The sequence below is a fragment of the Oncorhynchus clarkii genome, unplaced genomic scaffold, assembly GCF_045791955.1.
Source record: "Oncorhynchus clarkii lewisi isolate Uvic-CL-2024 unplaced genomic scaffold, UVic_Ocla_1.0 unplaced_contig_12652_pilon_pilon, whole genome shotgun sequence".
Classification (NCBI taxonomy): domain Eukaryota; kingdom Metazoa; phylum Chordata; class Actinopteri; order Salmoniformes; family Salmonidae; genus Oncorhynchus; species Oncorhynchus clarkii.
This window is the reverse complement of record NW_027261040.1, coordinates 121641-148181: the sequence shown is the minus strand read 5'-3', so window position 1 is coordinate 148181 and position 26541 is coordinate 121641. Positions and strand designations below refer to the sequence as shown.

Below are 26541 nucleotides of genomic sequence, written 5' to 3'. Positions count from 1 at the left end.
GCTGGATAGCCTTTGGATGGTGAACCATTTTTGATACACGGGAAACTGTTGGGTGTGAAAAACCCAGCAGCGTTGCAGTTCTTGACACACTCAAACTGGTGGACCTGGCACCTACTACCATACCCTGTTCAAAGGCACTTAAATATTTTGTTTTGGCCATTCACCCTCTGAATGACACACATACACAATCCATGGCTCAATGTCTCAAGGAGGCTTAACAATCCTTCTTTAACATGTCTCCTCCCCTCAGCTACACTGATTGAAGTGGATTTAACAAGTTACATCAATAAGGGATCATAGACTGACCAGGTGAAATCTATGTCATGGAAAGAGTTCCTAATGTTTTGTACACTCAGTGTATAATGTGCATAATCCATGAGCACTCAAACCCCGGTCCAGCGACTGTCAAGTCAACACCGTAACAAAAACGAGAGGTTGGAACCCCTTGACGAGGTCGCTAGGTGTTGGGTTAAGGTTGCTACATCACCCCTTCCTTCGGGAGAGAGAAAATGTCCTCACGCTTCTCTACACAGTCCTTCACATGTACACACCTATTCCATGGCCTCATTGGTGCCATCCCACTTATGACACCAATGCATCAAACCCGGGGGGTAGACTTAAACCCTGGACTGTCAAGCGAACACCTTAAACGTTACGCCCAGTGGTCCGAACCTCTTGACCAGGTTGCTAGTGTTGGCATAAGGTCTGTACAATATTAAGGACACAAAAATTAAAGGGGGATGCCTAGTCAGTTGCACAACTTAATGCATCACATTATTTATAGTATATGTATAAATGAGCTCATAGTTTCTCATGGTGTCTAATGCAGGTCCATGAGCACAACACTTGTTTGGTATGAATTCAGTCATGTATTCAATCTTGTATTAAGTAATGTTTAAAAACAGAGCCCCTAGTCATCATTTTGTAATGTTCATATTTGTAACATTCCAGTATTACAAAAAATAAGTAGACCTAGGAATGTTTTGGGGAATTAATATGTGTGTGGGATATATGAGCTCTAGTGTGGATCATAAATCTAATCATCTATTTATGGATTGCTGTAGGCAAGCCAGGTTCGGAAAAGCCTGTGCTGTCTGTCCCGCCATTTCCCTCTTTCAGCCAGGTAAACCTGACGTCACATCACCACAGAAACTTAGGTTGTCCTGTGGGTTTTCCCATCAACTCCAAAAGTACGGCTGCCCAAGCTAACAAGGAAGTCCCTCCTTCAGTTACGACTTATTGGTTACAACCCAAAGGGTACGGGACACATTGTATTCTCATTGGTTTATTTGGTTGTTAATTTAGCAGCTCTAGTTGGTTTGCGTCAGGTGAAAGTCGTACGGTACTCAGCGGAGAAAAAGTTGTTTCGTTTAGAAATGAAACGTTTGTCAACATCTTAAATGATAAATGTTGAATAATAAGATTTACAACTTCAACATCACCAGGTAAACAGCAGCAATGAAGAGTCTCAAGTACCGACTGAAAAAGCATGAAGTTACGCTCACAGTAAGTTGAATCAACTTTTTGTGAATTGCACATTCATTTTTAGTTATTAAGTACAGTGTAGCCTGATATATCGGACTCAAATTATATCAACCAAGTTTTCCTGTTACAAAGTTTCGAGCTTCCCAAACAAAAGCCTACCAACCCAAGCTAATCGGGGTTTGGCTACATCAAGCCCGTTTGTCATGATCGTGTTGTTAATCATTGTCTTATTGACAACAAAAGTTTCACATTGAAACATGCTCGTTTATCCAACTGTGTTCGTGGGCAGGGGAGTGGGGTTTTGAGAAAGGATGTTGGAACATACACCCACGACACGAGCGTCCAATAGCGCCAAATGTTCTCCCTATGGAGGGCATCGTGTCGTGTGTAAATCTGTGCAACAAAGTTAGCATTGTTTAGAGTCTCTATCAGTCGGCACTTCAGGGCCATTGAGCCTCAGCAATATCGATCAATGTCCTCTCTAACAGCATTTATTGTTTTATTGCGTCGTATTTTGTCGCTGGCTTGTAGGCGCCTATAAAAGACAGGCAATTTGAGACAACTGCAAGATGCAGATGTCACCTCTGACTGTACAGACTGCGAGAACCTTTCATAGGCAACATTACAATATCTGTCAGGGGACTGTCGTGCCTTTACATGTTCAAGGGCTACGCAATTCCACACGGATGTTATGTCATATGGATGCACTCTAAAATACACTCTGAAATGTATGTATATATATACCGTGTATGCTATATAGTAGCCTAATGTTGACTCTATACCAAGAATATTTAGTTGTTGTACAGGTTAGGCCAGTAGGCCCACTATTTATTTCTGGAAGTGACCTGTATGTTACGTTAAGGGCATGAGTGAGTATCCCTTAGGCTATTCCTGCTATATCCCATACAGCCTGCAGGGTAGTGGTATTATGATTGTACTCAGTTCAGCAGGAGTTGTGTGGATGTTTGGCAGCGACAGCCCCTTCTCCCCACAGTAGGCTAATTAACATGAGAAAGGCACAAAGCCAAGCGCTCTTTATTGTCCAAGTTTGTGGCTCAGTCCCTAGAAAAGGAATTCAGGAATTCCATTCAATTTAAATCACAGTGGACCTGTCTCACACGTTTGCAGAGGCGAGAAACGCACAGGTCATGGTGATGAGCTGCAGGCCAATGTTTAGTAAAAAAAACAAAATAATGAACATAACTTGAGAAAAGCATTAATTTCCCCTGTGGGCGATGGAGGTGCACACTGATTTAAAAGGCTGCAAGGTGGTCATGTCTAGAAAACAGGATTCCTGGTATTCTTATTTTGAAACCTCCAGACCTGTGACAGACACTATTGGATATAAAGAATCTTCAAATAGCGCAGACGGCCACCCATCGCTTCTAGAAAACACGATTGGCATTTGACTGATCAATTCATATTGGCCTTGTTGCATACCGTTGTGTTTGGAGGGGCTGAAGGGACCTAGAATTGAGGGGGGGGGGGGGGGGGGGGGGGTAGTAGCACGTTGCAGGATGAACCAGTGCAAAATGTGCCCCAAGAAATTGTCTGTGAAGAGAGAAGTATTTTTCACATTGCAGATCACCGTTATCTGTCCAACTCCAAGGCCCGGGCCCTACTTCTAGACCCCTCATGTTGACCTGAGCTTCCTGATTGATTCATTTGATATCATGGTTACCCTTAATCAACCCTTTTAGACCTTCACACGTTCATGGGGGCGGGAGGTCGATTTGGAATCGATTGATATTTATGATGTCATACAGAAAAGATACCAAAAGAATATTCGTTGTGATCTTTCATACCAAAAGAAAATTGGTTTTGAACTCTATGATTGTAAGTAAGCATTTATCTCACTGTAAGGTTGTATTCGGCGCACGTGACAAAAAAAAACTTTGATTTGTCCGTGTGAAACATGAGGTGATACTGCCTGTAACCTAAAAAACGTTGATTTGTCTGTGTAAAACATGAGGTGATACTGCCTGTAACCTAAAAAACGTTGATTTGTCCGTGTGAAACATGAGGTGATACTGCCTGTAACCTAAAAAACAGACTAGCATGTCCCTACTGAACTGACAGCATTAGTCTTGTGAGCCAGCTTCTCCATGGGTGTAACAGGGAACTCTTCCCACACCCTCATCATATTGCACTGTTATTATGAGAACTACAGTAACTGACTACAGAACACAAAATGAAGCACACCCTACAGTCCAGCAGAGCCTACACACTTATATACAGTTGTGTTTGTAATGGCTGCTTACTCCAAAACCCATGAGGATGATCGTGCTGTTTCAAGTGGTTCAACAGCTGTGTGAGAGTGAGTCAGCATGAGGCCCTTTGGGACGGGAACAATAGCTGAATCTAATCCAGACCACGGCCACTTGTGGAAATCGTCCACTAAGTTTTGCAATGTATTTTTTTCTACACATTCCTTTGTTTTTTCTGTCTTCCGAGTAAGATCCTGGGGATTAGTTTCAGGTCTGTAGGACAAAGGTAGCCAATAGTAAGCTCTTCTTTTTTACGCTCCGTTTGACAGAAATGATCTTGTATTTAGAGAGATTGTTCCTGAGTGCTGAGCTATACTTTCTGTTGAGGCTGCCAGACTGATTCCACCCTTATCAAACTCAAACTACAGAAAGCTACTTACTGTCAACAATCCCCCCTCCCTCCCCTTTTCTACATTGCTGCTACTAGCTGTTTATTATCTATGCATAGTCACTTTACAAATGACCCCAACTAACCTGCACCCCTTCACATTATCTCGGTACCGGTACCCCGTGTATGTAGCCGCTATTTCTTGAACTGCGTTGTTTAAGTGCTTGTCAGTAAGCATTTCATGGTACACCTTTTGTTTTCAGAGGATGTGACCATTTTTGGGATTTGATTTTCAACACTTCTGACACTGAACTGTAAACAGGCTCTAGTTCTGCCATTGAGAATACTGTCTGGGTGTATGTTTAGATTATTATAATATCTTTTTTTAAACCTTTATTTAACTAGGCAAGTCAGTTAAGAACAAATTATTATTTGCAATGACGGCATACACCGGCCAAACCCGAACGATGCTAGGCCAATTGTGTGCCGCTCTATGGGCCTCACAATCACGGCCGGTTGTGATACAGCCTGGAATCGAAACCAGGGTGTCTGTAGTGACACCTCTAGCACTGAGATGCAGTGCCTTAGACCGCTGTGCCACTCGGGAGCCATCCATTTCCACATTCCACACCTTGCTGTTTTGAGTTTGAGGTAGTAAGCTGAGGTAGGTCACACTTTCTCTTCAGGCTCAGAAAGCATTTGAAATGACTTTTTTTTACCGAACATTTTAGCCTCTGATAAAGTTTGACACTTTTTATTTTTAGATAGTTTTGACAGTCCATCCCTCCGAGGCCTTTTAGCAACATTGTTCCTCTTGAATGAGAACAAGTTGTTTGCTCGTTTCGATTCACTCATATTGATTTGGGCTTTGTGAATGCTTTGGTGCCTGATTCTTTTCCACTGCGTTTGGGTCTGTCAAGTCTCATCAACTCATGCAGATGTTTAGCCCTGGCATATTAGTTTGTTCACAGCTCTTCACAAATCACAGAGAATAACGGTGACAGGTCTGAGGTTCTGAAAGTTTTCCAGACAGCTGTTGGTGTTCTGTTTTTTCGGTTGAGTGAGGTGATAGACAGGCCAGTGTTTGTGTTGACAAATGACTAAATGAAGGAGGGTGCGTTCAATACCACACCTTAGACATGCTGGCGTTTAATCATTAGGAGCAGGTCTAAAGCGATCTTTGGCACTGACCCCACAAGTAACCTTCAATGTCAAATTGCCCACAAAATCTTCCCCCTGCTGCGGTAAATTGGCAGGGGTATAGGGGGGGTAACAGTGTAACAGAAGGAAGAACAGTATTGGCTCTAGAACAGCATGAGTACACGCAAGGACAACAGGCCTGCCTGCTCTGCTCAGAGAAGATGGGGGAGGAGCAGACGGGCCAAGAACAGAGAGGAGAAGAAACACAAGAAAATCAAGATATCTCATCCAAAGGACTTTGACTTCTCAAACACAGCAGAAAGCTAACACAATATGATGCCCTGTCACCTTAAGTCAGCAATTTACTTAGATAACTAGCATGTTATCGCCTTCTGTTGCACTTCTCCACTAGGATGAGAACTCAGAAACAGGCATTCTATCAACAGACAGCGCTCTGACTGATGTGTAGCTACTTTTCTCTAGTACTCTTTTCAGTGTAGCCAGCCTACTTTTCTCCCGTAAAATGCAAGATTAACTTCAAGCAAAACATTAGGAAATGTAGCTGTCTTAAGGCTGTCCCCGACATAAAGAAATATCGTGGTCGACCAAAAGTCGTCTGATCGAAATGTTTAAACGTGTATTATTTTCAAATAGATATGTGTATACAGACCCTATGTGTTATAATAAAATCAACTATTGCACTTGTCTGATGTTTTAAGCACACTGTTTGATGAAATAAGACACAAATGACTCGAGGGAGCCAGAGATTTCTGCCGTTACTCTCCTGAGGTTGCCTGTAATAAGCTACACGAGGAGTCGGTCAGCTTTTTCATGTGGAACGCCAATTTAACTTACCATTTACCGATCTGCGTGCCAGTTATGGTTTTCGTGGAACAGTTTCATTTAATTTATAATGATGTCTTCGTATCGCAAAATAATTGTCATGTGGTTAATCAAAATTCTATCCAAATCTAAATTAAAATGATACTAACCTCAAAAGTAACTACTATTGCCAACTATATGAAACTAGACTAGGTAAAAACATTGCAGCATGCAGGTAGAAAATATCCTCATACCACTCACTCACCCTCTCTCTCACACTCTCTCACACTCTCTCTCTCTCTCTCTCTCTCTCTCTGTCTCACTCACTCACACACACACACACACACACACTCTCGATCTCACTCACTCACTCACTCACTCACTCACTCACTCACTCACTCACTCACTCACTCACATGAGCAAACTTTTCTTTACAAAACATTTTCTTTCTATTACTTTGTTTTGAGCTGTTGAGGAGAGGAGGACTAGTGGGTTGGTTTTGTGGAGTCATGTTGATAGTCTGAGGTAATGTTTACCCATCTCGTTTGATTTACCATCAATGCCTATTATAAATGGACTGTTTCATATTAATTCCAGATCCATATGAGGGGCAGCAGAAGTTGACATGGCGGCTATAGTGGAATGTTGAGGTTATTCATGTTCACAGCTTTCCAGGAGCTACATGTACGTTGCATGTACAGATCAGCTGAACAGATCCCAGATAGGATAGATGAGGATAGATGACTCGTCTGAAGGTCACCTCTTTCTCAGGAATACACCCTTGCATTAAAATGAACTCATGTGGATCAAGTGTTTATGAACTAAATGCCTATCTAGGACAGATGTTCCACACACAGTGAATGAGTCACTGTCACATCCATAACATATCAACATTTATTTGTGATTCATCAGAAGCCTGTCCTCTGAATGACTCTGACAACCAGCACAATGACAACCCTAGTAGACAGACTGTCATCTCAACAGAGAAACAGACCATAAAAAGCACAAACTATAGAGAGAGGGTTATTTTGAAGTGTGGAAGAGAGTCTAGACATCCTTTCCCAGAACAGAACCCATTCCTGCCGTATCGATTGATGGGTTCCTGTGGAAGCATGGAGCTGGGCTGGCCTCACCCCAATGGGAAATGGGATGTTTTTCTGAAAGCCCTGTGTGTGTGTGTGTGTGTATGTAGGTCCCAGAGTGCTGCTGCTGGGCGAGAAGGAAACAATGTGGATTGAAGTTTATCCTAGCATGAGTAAAAGCCCCAGGATTACAGGGGAAAGAGAGAATGTGCATAGCAGCATGAAAAGCTCTCTGACCTCTGGTCTCCGCTGCAGTGTGGGAGGTTAGAACAGTGTGGTCAGTCAGTCAGTCAGACAACGCTGTCGCTGGATGCCAGTAGTGCTCTGACAATACTATTGATTCATAGTGGTTTATCAATGCCTGGAAATTTAAAGTTAACATTTACCCTTTTTGAAAGCTGCAATGTGTACCTTTTTTGGGTGACCTGATCAAATTCACATAGAAATGTTAGTTATAGAATCTGTCATTCTCATTGAAAGCAAGTCTAAGAAGCGGTAGATCTGTTCCATGTGTGCTATTTCTATGCTTCCCGCTCTTAAGTTTAGTTTTTAGTTTGTGTCTTTTGCTTTGGGTTTTGTTCACCAGCTTCAAACAGCTGAAAATACTATATTTTTGGTTCTGGGAAATATATTTCACAGCAGTTTAGATGGTACAATGATTCTCTACACTTGCTTGTTTTGTCACATAAACTGAAGTTAAGCAAAATATTAGAATTTTAACCAGGAAATGGCGTTGCAATTTTTCTGCATATTGCACCTTTTTTTTTAAAAATCGATTACTGTACATTCTCCTCTTTAGCCAGCCATCAGTGTCTCTTAGAGGAAGTAGCAAAGTTATTTCTAAGGTGTTCTCGGGCAAAGATCGATCAAGCATTAATGTCCAAATAGCTGAGGCTTAAGCAGAAGGAAAGTAGTGTATTGTCACAAGACACGTCTCTCCAGAACGCGCGCTCTCCCTCCATTTTTGTGCTCCTTCAATGTTTCATAATGTTGTTGTTTGAATTGTTTGCCCTTTGATTGTTAGTGTCTATCAATTCCCCATTACATAAATGACCAGTAGTAGTACCAGTAAATGACCAGTAGTAGTACCAGTAAATGACCAGTAGTAGTACCAGTAAATGACCAGTAGTAGTACCGGTAAATGACCAGTAGTAGTACCAGTAGTAGTACCGGTAAATGACCAGTAGTAGTACCAGTAGTAGTACCAGTAAATGACCAGTAGTAGTACCAGTAGTAGTACCAGTAAATGACCAGTAGTAGTACCGGTAAATGACCAGTAGTAGTACCGGTAAATGACCAGTAGTAGTACCAGTAAATGACCAGTAGTAGTACCAGTAAATGACCAGTAGTAGTACCGGTAAATGACCAGTAGTAGTACCAGTAAATGACCAGTAGTAGTACCGGTAAATGACCAGTAGTAGTACCGGTAAATGACCAGTAGTAGTACCAGTAAATGACCAGTAGTAGTACCAGTAAATGACCAGTAGTAGTACCGGTAAATGACCAGTAGTAGTACCAGTAGTAGTACCAGTAAATGACCAGTAGTAGTACCGGTAAATGACCAGTAGTAGTACCGGTAAATGACCAGTAGTAGTACCAGTAGTAGTACCAGTAAATGACCAGTAGTAGTACCAGTAAATGACCAGTAGTAGTACCAGTAAATGACTAGTAGTAGTACCAGTAAATGACCAGTAGTAGTACCAGTAGTAGTACCAGTAAATGACCAGTAGTAGTACCAGTAAATGACCAGTAGTAGTACCAGTAAATGACCAGTAGTAGTACCAGTAAATGACCAGTAGTAGTACCAGTAGTAGTACCAGTAAATGACCAGTAGTACCACCAGTAAATGACCAGTAGTACCACCAGTAAATGACCAGTAGTACCACCAGTAAATGACCAGTAGTAGTACCAGTAAATGACCAGTAGTAGTACCAGTAAATGACCAGTAGTAGTACCAGTAAATGACCAGTAGTAGTACCAGTAAATGACCAGTAGTAGTACCAGTAAATGACCAGTAGTAGTACCAGTAAATGACCAGTAGTACCACCAGTAAATGACCAGTAGTAGTACCACCAGTAAATGACCAGTAGTAGTACCAGTAAATGACCAGTAGTAGTACCAGTAAATGACCAGTAGTAGTACCACCAGTAAATGACCAGTAGTAGTACCACCAGTAAATGAACAGTAGTAGTACCACCAGTAAATGAACAGTAGTAGTACCACCAGTAAATGACCAGTAGTAGTACCACCAGTAAATGACCAGTAGTAGTACCACCAGTAAATGACCAGTAGTAGTACCACCAGTAAATGACCAGTAGTAGTACCACCAGTAAATGACCAGTAGTAGTACCACCAGTAAATGACCAGTAGTAGGACCAGTAAATGACCAGTAGTAGTACCACCAGTAAATGACCAGTAGTAGTACCACCAGTAAATGACCAGTAGTAGTACCAGTAAATGACCAGTAGTAGTACCGGTAAATGACCAGTAGAAGTACAGGTAAATGACCAGTAGTAGTAACAGTAAATGACCAGTAGTAGTAGTACCAGTAAATGACCAGTAGTAGTAGTAACAGTAAATGACCAGTAGTAGTACCAGTAAATGACCAGTAGTAGTACCAGTAAATGACCAGTAGTACCACCAGTAAATGACCAGTAGTAGGGTTAACGCACCACCACTAATGATCTGTGGAGCTTCTCAAAGTAATGTTTTCCTCACTTCAAACAGCAAGCAAACAAAATCTGATTTTACATACAATGACAATGACAATAGTTCCTCAACGTATTTGAAAAATATTTCCAGCTCTCTCCCTTTCCATAATCCAGGGTTTCCCAAACTTGGTCCTCAGGAACACAAGGGGTGCATGTTTTGGTTTTTACCCTAGCACTATTTGGCTGATTCAACTAATCATCAAGCTTTGATAATTTGAGTCAGCTGTGTACTGTTAGGGCAAAAAACTAAACGTTCACCCCTTGGGTTCCCGAGGACCGAATGTGGGAAACACTGCTATAACCACTCAGCATCAAAGTGAAAAATGTAATGCTCTGATCCAGTGGGAGCGTCACAAAATACCAGATTACTTCTTACAGGATGGTCTGGAACAGTTTTTATCCTTCTGGTTAGGCTATCTGAAGGTTACATTTGACTAGTTACATAAAGGTTAAATAAAAATAAAATAAAAATATATTTTTTAAATCTTGATCTCCGGCTCCCTCTTGAGTCATTTGTCTTAATTATTTAATCAAACAGCATGCTTAAAGCATCAGACAAGCTCAGTACATATAGTTGGTTTATTAAAACACAGAGTGTGTCTATATATGCCAAGATATAGATATATGCCAAGATATAGATATATATATATAAGATATATGCCAAGATCATCAGCCAAGATTTATTTTTCGGCGACAGCCCTAATTGAAAGCATTGCGGTTTGTGGGTTTTCATTGGAGGATTTGTGCTGTATGATGCTCCATCAGGATTGACACACTTTCGAAGGTTACTATACAGTTGATGAACAGTCGGCCCACCTTCTCCCTGAAAACCCTGCTATGACATGTTTCTGGTCTGTGAAAAGGGAATCAATCTGGAACAGGTCTAATCTTGTTGCTGTGAACATAGCACTAAGTTATTCTATGAATTTCAACGGTAGTTGGCAATGGACTAGCTTAGACTAGTACACTGTATGTGTGTGAATCTGTATGTATGAACCAAAACCATCAATGAACCTTTTGTGCCTGTAATGAGGATTGTTATGCTAAATTAATTTGTCGGCAATTGGATCACCATCCAACAATCAGGAGACCTAATGTTTTGACATAAACCAAAGCAGCACATTTGAGTTAAACCCGCCCATAGTCTCTCAGAAGATGCTGATTGGATACTTATTAGCCACTCCAAGTGCCTCTCCATTGGAGTAGGTCCTGATTTGAATCAGTGAAGATTCTTTATTAGTAATAATGAATTCATTTCTAATCAGTGGGCTCTAGCATTTGAATACTACATCTTACAAATGCATGCAGTGGCAGGGCACTTAGTTATGAAATTAGCCATGGCATATTAAAGAGATGAGCAAGAGAGCAATCAGACTCATTTCAAGCCCTTGAACGACTCTCTCCACTGTGTGGGAAAGGCAGCCCCCCGCACCTCTCTGATTCAGAGGGGAGGGGTTCATTGCGGAAGACACATTTCAGTTGAATGCATTCAGTTGCACAACTGACTATGTATCCCCCTGGACTGAAACATGGTGTTTTGACAGGCTGTATCTTTTAAAATGATTAACCCTCTTCGGAGGAGACACACTCATTTTAATTAGATTTATTTTACAGCTTTTCTGATACATATGCATATATTTCACAGACATACACATTTTACTTACACGGTACTTTTACATTATTCTACCTTTATTTCAACATGGAAAACAGATCAAGGGTCTCTTTTACAGCTGGGCCTTACATATACATGTTTACACATACAGTTTAGGTACAATGATTAAGAAACTACACAAGACAAACAAAACCATCACAGATAACACAAACAAATACAGCAGCAGATTGTTACATTTACATAAGGTTATTCCCCCAACAGGTTATTCCCCCAACAGGTTATTCCCCCAACAGGTTATTCCCCCAACAGGTTATTCCCCCAACAGGTTATTCCCCCAACAGGTTATTCCCCTAACAGCACAATAACTTGTATTACCCGAAACAGTTATAAAGCAATCGCATAACATTAAAACATTATCAAACATTAAAACAGTACCAAACATTAAAACATTACCAAACATTACCAAACATTAAAACATTACCAAACATTAAAACAGTACCAAACATTAAAACAGTACCAAACATTAAAACAGTACCAAACATTACCAAACATTAAAACATTACCAAACATTACCAAACATTAAAACATTACCAAACAATAAAACATTGCCAAACATTAAAACAGTACCAAACATTAAAACATTACCAAACATTAAAACATTACAAAACATTACCAAACATTACCAAACATTAAAACATTACCAAACATTAAAACATTACCAAACATTAAAACAGTACCAAACATTACCAAACATTAAAACATTACCAAACATTAAAACAGTACCAAACATTAAAACAGTACCAAACATTAAAACAGTACCAAACATTACCAAACATTAAAACAGTACCAAACATTACCAAACATTAAAACATTACCAAACATTAAAACATTAAAACATTACCAAACACTAAAACATTACCAAACATTACCAAACACTAAAACATTGCCAAACATTAATTTTATTTTTTTACCTTTATTTATCTAGGCAAGTCAGTTAAGAACTAATTCTTATTTTCAATGACGGCCTAGGAACTGCCTGTTCAGGGGCAGAATGACAGATTTGTACCTTGTCAGCTCGGGGGTTTGATCTTACAACCTTCCGTTTACTAGTCCAACGCTCTAACCACTAGGCTACCCTGCCGCCCCACATTACCAAACATTGAAAACATTACCAAACATTAAAACATTACCAAACATTAATACATTACCAAACATTAGTACATTACCAAACATTAAAACATTACCAAACATTAAAACATTACCAAACATGAACTCTTTGATCTCATCCCTCAGCCACTCTCAGCCCATCCCACCTATCACCATAGACCATCCGCGTTTGGTTTCCATGTGCCATATATTTTTCAATTGTACTGTGATGTTTTACATACATGTTGAACCTTTCTAATTGTATCCACAGATCGTGAGCTAAAGATGAAAACCTTTCCTACCAGTATTGTTATATTATTTGTTGACTTCCAGATCGCCCAACACTGCTATTTGTAAGGTTCATTTTAAGTGAATGTTGTGATTATTATGATGTTTTTTAACCATTCCTGAATCTGTGACCAGAAACAAGATACATATGGGCAATTCCAGAATAAATGATTAGTTATTCTGTCTCTTCACAGCAAAATTTACAGAGCTGAAATTGTTGTATGCCCCGTGTGTGTGTGTGTGTGTGTGTGTTGGTGGCAAGAACTTTGTATAATAATGTACATTGGAAAAACTCAAAAGTTTTGAATCAAGTGTTGTTTTTTGTATCAGTTCATAAACCATATGCCATGGAATCAGTACATCAAATCTCTTCCCATTTATTTTTGCAGCATGTATGGCACAGCTGCCACATTTTTGTCCTTAGATGAAACTGGTATATTTTTCTATTTATGCCAGTTCCTTTCAGCCAATTAGTATCTTTACTATATGGCAGACGAACAAGTTCCCTACCTTCTCTCTTTTCCACTTGCCTCCTGCAGTGTTGTGGTAGTGCTGCAATCAGTTGATTATCAGTTTGGATTGAGCAGATACTCCCATATATTTATGATAGCTGCATATGTGACACAACTCCACCGTTTCTATTCATAATGTCTTTAATAAATATAATACCACATAATACAATTTTTTCCCTTGAATAATGTTATTTATCAATCAGTATATTTGAAGAATGTTATTTATTAATCAGTATATTTGAAGAATGTTATTTATTAATCAGTATATTTGAAGAATGTTATTTATCAATCAGTATATTTGAAGAATGTTATTTATTAATCAGTATATTTGACTTACTATTTGTTGTAATATTTGTTGTCTTTTCAGGAGGATAAGACTGAAATTGTAACCAGCTTTGTGTGGCTTGTTTAAGAAAGCGCAATACTTTAAACAACATTTATTTTTTAATTAGTCCTAAATTACAAGTTGTAATCTGTATAAAGGCCATTTTTGAACAAAGGATAGGGTGGTGGGTTTGGGGTGGTGGAGAGGTAGGATGGTGGTGGTAGGGGCCGGATGGTGAGTTTGAGGGTGGTGGAGGGTTGAGGTGGTGCAGGGGTAGGATGGTGGGTTTGGGGTGGTGGATGGGTAGGACGGTGGGTTTGGGCTGGTGGAGGGGTAGGATGGTGGGTTTGGGGTGGTGGATGGGTAGGACGGTGGGTTTGGGGTGGTGGAGGGGTAGGATGGTGGGTTTGGGCTGGTGAGAGAGGAGCAGGTCTCGGTAGTGCTTTGTTTGGAAGGAGAAACCTCTGATTTAAAGGTGGTTTGGGAACAACAGGGAGAGTCATGAGTACAGCAATACAAGTGAGAAGATACCCTGTAACATATGGACTTAATGCTGTGTACCTCACCTCTTCATGAACCAAAATAGTCCGTCCTCAGACAGAAACTCTTACCCTAAAGGTATGATCAAATAGATTTGCAGGTTGAGGCAATTAGATTTTACAAGCGGTTGGTCAACTTCGCTATTGAGGTGATGAGCCGCTAAAGGAAACCTGCTGCTCTCCTGAACATGTTTATATGTGCAGTGGAATGTTTTGTCTAGTGGGCCAGCATTGACTCACTATAACAGCAGACATCATTCTGTAGAATTACTCTGAAGAGGTTTATCTGGTCCCCAATGACCTGTCCACCGTTTTGATTGGCCCACATGGTGTAACCTCACAAGCACAGCAGTGCCTGGCTCACTCCACTTCCCCTCTCATTCTCCTCCTCTGCCCATATTCTCTGTCTCCACTCCCTCTGGAATCAATGAAAAGAGGCCTGGAGTGCTGTGGAAGACTTCTCTGTCTGGCTGCTCAGGGCCTGAAAGCACTGTCACTAAGGGGTTATTATGTGTGTGCGTGTGAAAAGGAGAGACTTTAATACACCCCCCACTTATGGCTGTGTGTGAGAGAGAGAACGCGAGAGAGGCTGAATACACTCCCACTCAGAGGCTCATCCAAAGAGAGAGGAGAGCCTCTGTTCACATCAGAGGCCACCATGGCACGGCGCCCTCCGTTTTGAATTGCCCTGGCTCCTCCCCTTTTTGTCTTCATGAAACGACAAGGAAACGACTGTATTAATCCAGAAACCTTCTCTTTCACTGTGCCAGTGTGGAACCAGTCCTACTCAAGACTGCAGGGTGCCTCGCAGCAGATGTTCTCATGTTTTAGAAATGCTTTTAGGAGTGAATCAATACTTTGTTGCCCAAAAAGAGTGAGCGATACTTTGTCCTCTGCCTGAGGAAGGGCCTCTCTGTCCTCTGCCTGAGGAAGGGCCTCTCTGTCCTCTGCCTGAGGAAGGGCCTCTCTGTCCTCTGCCTGAGGAAGGGCCCCCTCTGTCCTCTGCCTGAGGAAGGGCCCCCTCTGTCCTCTGCCTGAGGAAGGGCCCCCTCTGTCCTCTGCCTGAGGAAGGGCCCCCTCTGTCCTCTGCCTGAGGAAGGGCCCCCTCTGTCCTCTGCCTGAGGAAGGGCCCCCTCTGTCCTCTGCCTGAGGAAGGGCCCCCTCTGTCCTCTGCCTGAGGAAGGGCCCCCTCTGTCCTCTGCCTGAGGAAGGGCCCCCTCTGTCCTCTGCCTGAGGAAGGGCCCCCTCTGTCCTCTGCCTGAGGAAGGGCCCCCTCTGTCCTCTGCCTGAGGAAGGGCCCCCTCTGCCTGAGGAAGGGCCCCCTCTGCCTGAGGAAGGGCCCCCTCTGCCTGAGGAAGGGCCCCCTCTGCCTGAGGAAGGGCCCCCTCTGCCTGAGGAAGGGCCCCCTCTGCCCCCTGCCTGAGGAAGGGCCCCCTCTGTCCTCTGCCTGAGGAAGGGCCCCCTCTGTCCTCTGCCTGAAGAAGGGCCCCCTCTGTCCTCTGCCTGAGGAAGGGCCCCCTCTGTCCTCTGCCTGAGGAAGGGCCCCCTCTGTCCTCTGCCTGAGGAAGGGCCCCCTCTGTCCTCTGCCTGAGGAAGGGCCCCCTCTGTCCTCTGCCTGAGGAAGGGCCCCCTCTGTCCTCTGCCTGAGGAAGGGCCCCCTCTGTCCTCTGCCTGAGGAAGGGCCCCCTCTGTCCTCTGCCTGAGGAAGGGCCCCCTCTGTCCTCTGCCTGAGGAAGGGCCCCCTCTGTCCTCTGCCTGAGGAAGGGCCCCCTCTGTCCTCTGCCTGAGGAAGGGCCCCCTCTGTCCTCTGCCTGAGGAAGGGCCCCCTCTGTCCTCTGCCTGAGGAAGGCCCCCCTCTGTCCTCTGCCAGAGGAAGGGCCGGGAGGCTAATAGAGAAAAGTCTCAGCAGAGGAATGCCAACTACAATAAATGGGGCTATGGAAGGGAAAGAAACCTGTTTGTGAAAAGTTAAACAAAAGCACTGAGCTTTGTGTGAACTTTGCGGTTCAAAGGCTGAGTCATGTTTTATTATGTATCGTTATTGGTGTTTTAAACAGTGAAGAGAATAAAGAGATTTCTTCTGAGTCAGATCACAGAGCCGATAACATGAGGAAAACATTGGAGAATTACGATGGAACTGTTTATCTGAGACTTGACCCCATTTGATCACAGAATTATTTTTTTTTTTACAAATCTTTCTGACTGTTTGGTTTGAACGGAAGGCCAAGTAGCCTATTCTCAACAAATGTAAATGATCTACCGCTCAGATTTGTATTTTAATTAAAACGTAAGCATATGCAACATTAACTAATTTAAAAACATTCTGTGGCAATGAGGTTCATGCAGTTGGCTATAGGCCCAATACATTATCACTGCATATTGAATTGTCCTGTTCTTCTGAGAACTGCTCTCCCTCCCATCCCTCCACTCTCTCTCCCTTCCCCTCCACTCTCCCTCCCATCCCTCCACTCTCTCTCCCTTCCCCTCCACTCTCTCTCCCTTCCCCTCCACTCTCTCTCCCTTCCCCTCCACTCTCTCTCCCTTCCCCTCCACTCTCTCTCCCTTCCCCTCCACTCTCTCTCCCTTCCCCTCCACTCTCTCTCCCTTCCCCTCCACTCTCTCTCCCTTCCCCCCCACTCTCTCTCCCTTCCCCCCCACTCTCTCTCCCTTCCCCCCCACTCTCTCTCCCATCCCCCCCACTCTCTCTCCCTTCCCCCCCACTCTCTCTCCCTTCCCCCCCACTCTCTCTCCCTTCCCCTCCACTCTCTCTCCCTTCCCCTCCACTCTCTCTCCCTTCCCCTCCACTCTCTCTCCCTTCCCCTCCACTCTCTCTCCCTATCCATCCACTCTCTCTCCCTATCCATCCACTCTCTCTCCCTATCCATCCACTCTCTCTCCCTATCCATCCACTCTCTCTCCCTTCCCCTCCACTCTCTCTCCCTATCCCTCCACTCTCTCTCCCTTCCCCTCCACTCTCTCTCCCTTCCCCCCCACTCTCCCTACCTCTGCTGAGAAAAGGGGACAACATCTTCCAGCTGATGGTGAAACTCAAGCCACACTGCATTATTTCTGCTTCCTGCACCAATTCATGTTGTTACTCTTATGGACAGAGAGAGTGCATTTTCTGGCTGATAATAAAGTGTTGAACAAGGTGTTGGCACAGTGCAGAATAACAACTTAAACATGAACTTACTCATAAAAACAGCAGTATTCGTTGAGTCTGTATTCGTTGATTCTCTTACGGTATCATCTTTCCTGTAGGTTCCAGGCTTCTTTTTACAGGCTATGGCTCCAGGAAACTGTGCAGACATGGTGATCTGAGCTATCTGATTGGCCAGCGGTAGGCCTATAGGTGCACTTGATTTGCTCTCTATGTCTGCCTGTTAGGCAGAGTTTTAAAAATGTATATATATTTTTTAAATGTAACCTTTATTTAACTAGGCAAGTCAGTTAAGAACACATTCTTATTTACAATGACGGCCTAGGAACAGTGGGTTAACTGCCTTGTTCAGGGGCAGAACAACAGATTTGTACCTTGTCAGTTCAGGGATTCGATCCAGCAACCTTACTGGCCCAACGCTCTAACCACTAGGCTACCTGCCTTCAGACACATGAAGTGGTTCAAAATGGGAACACTTTGCATTCTGCTAGGACTGGGAAGAATGAATCAAGTGCACCTACCGTCAACAGTGTGAAACCAATACAAAAAATGGAATGCAAAGGTTTATCTTAGGTATAAAAAAATATATATATTGAACATTGAAAGTCAATATATATAAAAAAAATATTTAAAAAAATAAAAAGAGTTCTTAATATATATATATATATATATATATTATTATTGAACAATTCTTTTTACAAGAGTGTTTGGTGAATGCCTTGGAGATTATGATCGACCGGTTGGTGACCACTACCATAGATTGTTTCTTAGGAAATGACCACATGATAGTAATGGGGACCAGTAGGAGGCAGGTAGATCACATGATAGCAAGGGGAACCAGTAGGAGTCAGGTAGGTCACAATTTGGTTTAAATAATGCAAAAACAAAGTGTTGGAGGAGAAAGTAAAAGTGCAATATGTGCCATGTAAGAAAGCTAACGTTTCAGTTCCTTGCTCAGAACATGAGAACATATGAAAGCTGGTGGTTCCTTTTAACAGGAGACTTCAATATTCCCAGGTAAGACGTTTTAGGTTGTTAGGTAGTTATTATAGGAATTGTAGGACTATTTCTCTCTACCATTTGTATTTCATTAACCTTTGACAATTGGATGTTCTTATAGGCACTTTAGTATTGCCAGTGTAACAGTATAGCTTCTGTCCCTCTCCTCGCCCCTACCTGGGCTCGAACCAGGAACACATCGACAACAGCCACCCTCGAAGCAACGTTATCCATGCAGAGCAAGGGGAACAACCACTCCAAGTCTCAGAGCGAGTGATGTTTGAAACGTTATTAGCGTGCACCCCGCTAACTAGCTAGCCATTTCACATCGGTTACACCAGCCTAATTTCGGGAGTTGATAGACTTGAAGTCATAAACAGCGCAATGCTTGAAGCATTGCGAAGAGCTGCTGGCAATTCGCACGAAAGTGCTGTTTGATTGAATGCTTACGAGCCGGCTGGTGCCTACCACCGCTCAGTCAGACTGCTCTATCAAATCATAGACTTAGTTATAACATAATAACACAGAGAAATACGAGCCTTAGGTCATTAATATGGTCGAATCCGGAAACTATCATCTCGAAAACAAAACATTTATTCTTTCAGTGAAATACGGAACGTTCCGTATTTTATCTAACGGGTGGCATCCATAAGTCTAAATATTGCTGTTACATTGCACAACCTTCAATGTTATGTCATAATTACGTAAAATTCTGGCAAATGAGGCGGCCCAAACTGTTGCATATACACTGACTCTGCGTGCAATGAACGCAAGAGAAGTGACACAATTTCACCTGGTTAATATTGACTGCTAACCTGGGTTTCTTTTAGTTAAATATGCAGGTTTAAAAATATATACTTCTGTGTTTTGATTTTAAGAAAAGCATTGATGTTTATGGTTAGGTACACATTGGATCAACGGCAGTCCTTTTTCACGAATATGCACAACATCGATTATATGCAACGCAGGACACGCTAGATAAACTAGTAATATCATCAACCATGTGCAGTTAACTAGTGATTATGATTGATTGTTTTTTATAACATGAGTTTAATGCTAGCTAGCAACTTACCGTGGCTTCTTACTGCATTCGCATAACAGGCAGGCTCCTCGTGGAGTGCAATGTAATCAGGTGGTTAGAGCGTTGGACTAGTTAACTGTAAGGTTGCAAGATTGGATCCCCTGAGCTGACAAGGTAAAAAAATCTGCCGTTCTGCCCCTGAACAAGGCAGTTAACCCACCGTTCCCCTGAACAAGGCAGTTAACCCACCGTTCCCCTGAACAAGGCAGTTAACCCACTGTTCCCCTGAACAAGGCAGTTAACCCACTGTTCCCCTGAACAAGGCAGTTAACCCACTGTTCCCCTGAACAAGGCAGTTAACCCACTGTTCCCCTGAACAAGGCAGTTAACCCACTGTTCCCCTGAACAAGGCAGTTAACCCACTGTTCCCCTGAACAAGGCAGTTAACCCACCGTTCCCCTGAACAAGGCAGTTAACCCACTGTTCCCCTGAACAAGGCAGTTAACCCACCGTTCCCCTGAACAAGGCAGTTAACCCACTGTTCCCCTGAACAAGGCAGTTAACCCACTGTTCCCCTGAACAAGGCAGTTAACCCACCGTTCCCCTGAACAAGGCAGTTAACCCACCGTTCCCCTGAACAAGGCAGTTAACCCACCGTTCCCCTGAACAAGGCAGTTAACCCACTGTTCCCCTGAACAAGGCAGTTAACCCACTGTTCCCCTGAACAAGGCAGTTAACCCACTGTTCCCCTGAACAAGGCAGTTACCCCACTGTTCCCCTGAACAAGGCAGTTACCCCACTGTTCCCCTGAACAAGGCAGTTAACCCACCGTTCCCCTGAACAAGGCAGTTAACCCACTGTTCCCCTGAACAAGGCAGTTAACCCACTGTTCCCCTGAACAAGGCAGTTAACCCACCGTTCCCCTGAACAAGGCAGTTAACCCACTGTTCCCCTGAACAAGGCAGTTAACCCACCGTTCCCCTGAACAAGGCAGTTAACCCACTGTTCCCCTGAACAAGGCAGTCAACCCACTGTTCCCCTGAACAAGGCAGTTAACCCACTGTTCCCCTGAACAAGGCAGTTAACCCACCGTTCCCCTGAACAAGGCAGTTAACCCACTGTTCCCCTGAACAAGGCAGTTAACCCACCGTTCCCCTGAACAAGGCAGTTAACCCACTGTTCCCCTGAACAAGGCAGTTAACCCACTGTTCCCCTGAACAAGGCAGTTAACCCACTGTTCCCCTGAACAAGGCAGTTAACCCACTGTTCCCCTGAACAAGGCAGTTAACCCACTGTTCCCCTGAACAAGGCAGTTAACCCACCGTTCCCCTGAACAAGGCAGTTAACCCACTGTTCCCCTGAACAAGGCAGTTAACCCACTGTTCCCCTGAACAAGGCAGTTAACCCACTGTTCCCCTGAACAAGGCAGTTAACCCACTGTTCCCCTGAACAAGGCAGTTAACCCACTGTTCCCCTGAACAAGGCAGTTAACCCACTGTTCCCCTGAACAAGGCAGTTAACCCACTGTTCCCCTGAACAAGGCAGTTAACCCACTGTTCCCCTGAACAAGGCAGTTAACCCACCGTTCCCCTGAACAAGGCAGTTAACCCACTGTTCCCCTGAACAAGGCAGTTAACCCACCGTTCTTAGGCCATCATTGAAAATAAGAATGTGTTCTTAACTGACTTTCCTAGTTAAATAAAGATTAAATAAAGGTGTAAAAAATGTTTTTTTTAAATTATTATTATTAATTATTTTTTTAAATCGGCCAAATCGGTGTCCAAAAATACCGATTTCCGATTGTTATGAAAACTTGAAATCGGCCCTAATTAATCGGCCATTCCGATTAATCGTTCAACCTCTAGTGTGGAGAGTTCTTGGTACTGTAGCACCTGCCTCTGATGCTGGCACTTGGCAGTGGTCCTGGTACCTCATACCAAAAATGTGACAAATAATATATTTCCATACAAATGTATGTATTACAAAAACATTGTAATATTGTTTATATTTCACATAAAATATATTTTATGGATGCATTTTATGAATATATATATATTTTGGTATGGGACAGTCCAGTCCTGTTACAGTGCTCAGCCTGTTGGTGCATTAGGCTGACAGTAAAAGCCTAAGTTAGGCCCAGTTGGAGGTTACATGTTTTGCATTCTGATAACTAAGGAATGGTATGATTTATCTAGTGGGCACCATGACAATTAGATCATGGAATGATTTCCTGCTTTACAGAGGTTGCCACTTGTCATAAATCATATTTGTGTTTTATTACTGTAGTCCAACTGTTGCTAGGTTACATGCATTTGGGCTCATGAACGCAGCTGCCTGGTAAAGAAGGACAGATGACTGGGAAGGAGAAGACCCCACGCGGCGTCTGGCATTTCTCAGAAACTCTATTAAATTAATACAGTTGGCTTTGGGGATGACCAGTGAAATATACCTGCTGGAGCGCGTGCTACGGGTGGTGACCAGTGAATTATACCTGCTGGAGCACGTGCTACGGGTGGGTGTTGCTATGTTGACCAGTGACCTGAGATAAGGCGGGGCTTTACCTAGCAAAGACTTATAGATGACCTGGAGCCAGTGGGTTTGGCGACAAATATGAAGTGAGGGCCAGCCAATAGGAGCATACAGTTCGCAGTGGTGGGTAGTATATGGGGCCTTGGTGCCAAAATGGATGGCACTGTGATAGACTACATCCAATTTGCTGAGTAGAGTGTTGGAGGCTATTTTGTAAATGACATCGCCGAAGTCAAGGATCAGTAGGATAGTCAGTTTTACGAGGGTATGTTTAGCAGCATACGTGGAGGCTTTGTTGCGAAATAGGAAGCCAATCCTAGATTTAATTTTGTATTGGAGATGTTTGATGTGAGTCTGGAAGGAAAGTTTACAGTCTAACCACATACCTAGGTATTTGTAGTTGTCCACATATTCCACGTCAGAACCGTCCAGAGTAGTGATGCTGGACGGGCGGGCAGGTGCGGGCAGCGATCGGTTGAAGAGCATGCATTAGTTTTACTCACATTTAAGAGCAGTTGGAGGCCACAGAAGGAGAGTTGTATGGCATTGAAGCTCGTCTGGAGGTTTGTTAACACAGTGTCCAAAGAAGGGCCGAAAGTATAAAGAATGGTGTCGTCTGCGTAGAGGTGAATCAGAGAATCAAGAGCGACATCATTGATGTATACAGAGAAAAGAGTCGGCCTGAGAATTGAACCCAGTGGCACCCCTTTAGAGAAAACAGGCCCTCCCATTTTACACACTGAACTGTATCTGAGAAGTAGTTGGTGAACCAGGCGAGGCAGTCATTTGAGAAACCAAGGCTGTTGAGTCTGCCGATAAGAATGCGGTGATTGACAGAGTCGAAGGCCTTGGCCAGGTCGATGAAGACGGCTGCACAGCACTGCCAGCAGGTAGTTGGGGAGTGGTGGAGCTGCAGAGCTCCAGTCTGGAGGCCCTGTGCACTGCAGTGCCCCGTGGGATGCGGTGTTAGCCAGGGAAGGCTCCCTGATCACAGATCATATTCATTTCCAAATGGCTTCTTTCAGACAGCATTAGCGCCACTCGTGATTGGGTGATGCACCCAGTATGTGACCCTGATCATCATGCGTTTGTAATGATTCAAATTGACAAACTACTGACTGGATGAAGTTGATGGTGAACGTATATGGAATGGTTTGAATAATGAAACACACAAGTAACAAAATCACACATTTAAAAATGAACATTAGCTTGATTGGTACGTTCTGAGCAGGAAGACACAGTGTATGGATCCAAGTTGTTAAAGTGCAGCAACATGACCTTATTATGGAACTTACAGCCAGGCTCAGCCCCCAACATGACCTTGTTATGGAACTTACAGCCAGGCTCAGCCCCCAACATGACCTTGTTATGGAACTTACAGCCAGGCTCAGCCCCCAACATGACCTTGTTATGGAACTTACAGCCAGGCTCAGCCCCCAACATGACCTTGTTATGGAACTTACAGGCAGGCTCAGCCCCCAACATGACCTTGTTATGGAACTTACAGCCAGGCTCAGCCCCCAACATGACCTTGTTATGGAACTTACAGCCAGGCTCAGCCCCCAACATGACCTTGATATGGAACTTACAGCCAGGCTCAGCCCCCAACATGACCTTGTTATGGAACTTACAGCCAGGCTCAGCCCCCAACATGACCTTGTTATGGAACTTACAGCCAGGCTCAGCCCCCAACATGACCTTGATATGGAACTTACAGCCAGGCTCAGCCCCCAACATGACCTTGATATGGAACTTACAGCCAGGCTCAGCCCCCAACATGACCTTGTTATGGAACTTACAGCCAGGCTCAGCCCCCAACATGACCTTGATATGGAACTTACAGCCAGGCTCAGCCCCCAACATGACCTTGTTATGGAACTTACAGCCAGGCTCAGCCCCCAACATGACCTTGTTATGGAACTTACAGGCAGGCTCAGCCCCCAACATGACCTTGTTATGGAACTTACAGCCAGGCTCAGCCCCCAACATGACCTTGTTATGGAACTTACAGGCAGGCTCAGCCCCCAACATGACCTTGTTATGGAACTTACAGCCAGGCTCGGTCCCCAACATGACCTTGTTATGGAACTTACAGCCAGGCTCAGCCCCCAACATGACCTTGATATGGAACTTACAGCCAGGCTCAGCCCCCAACATGACCTTGTTATGGAACTTACAGCCAGGCTCGGTCCCCAACATGACCTTGTTATGGAACTTACAGCCAGGCTCAGTCAGCTGTATGGAGGTTTTATTCATTATGAAATATTGTGTCAGCTAAATGTTGCCCCTATTTATACAAGACAAATCCTGTGTAGAATTTAAATCAGCATTGAAGAAAGTAACATGTTTTATTTATATGAGCTGTGATGTAGAAAGCGAACATGGCCTAGATAAAAATCAATAGACATTTGTTTTATCTGTTACACTTAACTTGAGTCCACAGTAGCATACAGGGCTTTTCACCTACATCAGGGTGGCTGGTACACCCCAATGGGTTTTTAGGATTAAAGTCTGGCTCCATGTGCTGACCATGAGGTCATCCTGGCAGTACTAGTCTGCTGTGTAGGGCCCTTACATCATAGCCTCTCAGTAGGAGAGTGAGGAGCAAAGATGAGGGGGGTGTGTGTGTTGGCGGGGGGGGTTGCGCTGAGGGATTTCGCAGAGTCAGGGAGAACCATGGCTGAGGGCTTATCTCCCCCCTCCGCACACACACACACAGACTGAGCCACAGGAACACAAACCCTATTCTGCTGATGAGACAGACGCTACGGAGAGGGCCCAGACAGACGCTATGGAGAGGGCCCAGACTGGCGCGCTATGGAGAGGGCCCAGACTGGCGCGCTATGGAGAGGGCCCAGACTGGCGCTCTATGGAGAGGGCCCAGACTGGCGCTCTATGGAGAGGGCCCAGACTGGCGCTCTGTGGAGAGGGCCCAGACTGGCGCTCTGTGGAGAGGGCCCAGACTGGCGCTCTGTGGAGAGGGCCCAGACTGGCGCTCTGTGGAGAGGGCCCAGACTGGCGCTCTGTGGAGAGGGCCCAGACTGGCGCTCTGTGGAGAGGGCCCAGACTGGCGCTCTGTGGAGAGGGCCCAGACTGGCGCTCTGTGGAGAGGGCCCAGACTGGCGCTCTGTGGAGAGGGCCCAGACTGGCGCTCTGTGGAGAGGGCCCAGAATGGCACGACAGTGGAGTCTGGTGGGGAGAAAGGAAAACGTTCACTCTACTGCCTAGTTAAGGGAACGGGGGAGACCTAGTCAGTTGTACAACTGAATGCATTCAACTGAAATGTGTCTTCCGCATTTAACCCAACCCCTCTGAATCAGAGAGGTGCGGGGGGCTGCCTTAATTGACATCCACGTCTTCGGTGAGGTTTCACTCTCCTGCCCAGTTGAGGGAGGGTTTCACTCTCCTGCCCAGTTGAGGGAGGGTATCACTCTCCTGCCCAGTTGAGGGAGGGTATCACTCTCCTGCCCAGTTGAGGGAGGGTTTTCACTCTCCTGCCCAGTTGAGGGAGGGTTTCACTCTCCTGCCCAGTTGAGGGAGGGTTTCACTCTCCTGCCCAGTTGAGGGAGGGTTTCACTCTCCTGCCCAGTTGAGGGAGGGTTTCACTCCAGCATGGATTTAAATCTCTAAGTGGTTTCTTGTGTTCCTGCAGTTTCATCATGTGGGAATCCATTTTGGTGGTGTTGATATGCTTGCAAATTCACCCAATGCTGCCCTCTGTTGGTCAGATATGGAGTATTGAATTGTCATTGGTTGAAACCATGTACTGGAGCTCTACGTTGCTCTAACTAGAGGAACTTCACAACTATAAAAAATAAAAACAAGTTTTTCCTAAATTCATCTTGATGTCATTACGCCCCCACTAAATAAACAAACGATCTCTGAAACAAACATTTTTGAGGGTCGGGGACAATGGGTTCACAGAAAAGAGTGTGGAGTTTTGAGGGGTTTTCCTAGTGGGGCCTATTGACTGAACTGGTCATATAACCGGTAAAGAAAGAGTGGAGTGCTGATTACAGACAAGTCCACACCCGCAAGCTGAGCCTCTTCCCAGATTGGAATGTTGCTATGCCAAAACTGGCATTTTCCTCACGTAGACAAACTGTCCACTACAGAGGTTTACCTAGCTGTGACATTTACCATAATGGATGGCTTTTTATGGGACTCTTATCAACAATGGTCCCTGACAGTAATGTCCATGTGAACAGTGTTACTCCATATTTGTCATAAAGCATCCAGTGTATTGCATAAGTCATTCCAGTAAATTGCTGCTTCTGTTGGCACTGTAAGATGAGAGATCACTGTTTTATCAACTTTTAATTGCAACATATTATGTCTTCATGCAACTTTGTCTTGACAGAATACAAAGGGGCTTTAAGGACACAGTATTCTGTGTCAGCATGTTTCTTCTAGATTCTTCTATTGAGCCTCATGCCTTGCCCTCTGTATACTGTGTGTGTGTGTGTGTGTGCTGTGACTTGTAGCTACTGGTGGTGTTAGCCACCTTCACCACCAGGTTACTTTCAGGGAGTCACTGCTGTTGTTTAGTTTCAATTCACCTCTATTCATTTTGTT

At 44.1% G+C, this 26541-nt stretch overlaps 1 protein-coding gene across 1 annotated transcript in view; it reads left to right on the top strand.

Annotated features, from left to right (window-relative positions):
* The first annotated feature begins 1305 nt into the window (after positions 1 to 1305).
* The window catches only part of LOC139403916 (uveal autoantigen with coiled-coil domains and ankyrin repeats protein-like), an 80936-nt gene continuing 55700 nt past the window's right edge, over positions 1306 to 26541 (top strand). Inside the window, exon 1 of the mRNA XM_071147117.1 lies at positions 1306 to 1506. Coding sequence (XP_071003218.1) covers positions 1459 to 1506 — 48 coding nt within the window. The 5' untranslated portion in view covers positions 1306 to 1458. The remainder of the gene's footprint in view (positions 1507 to 26541) is intronic.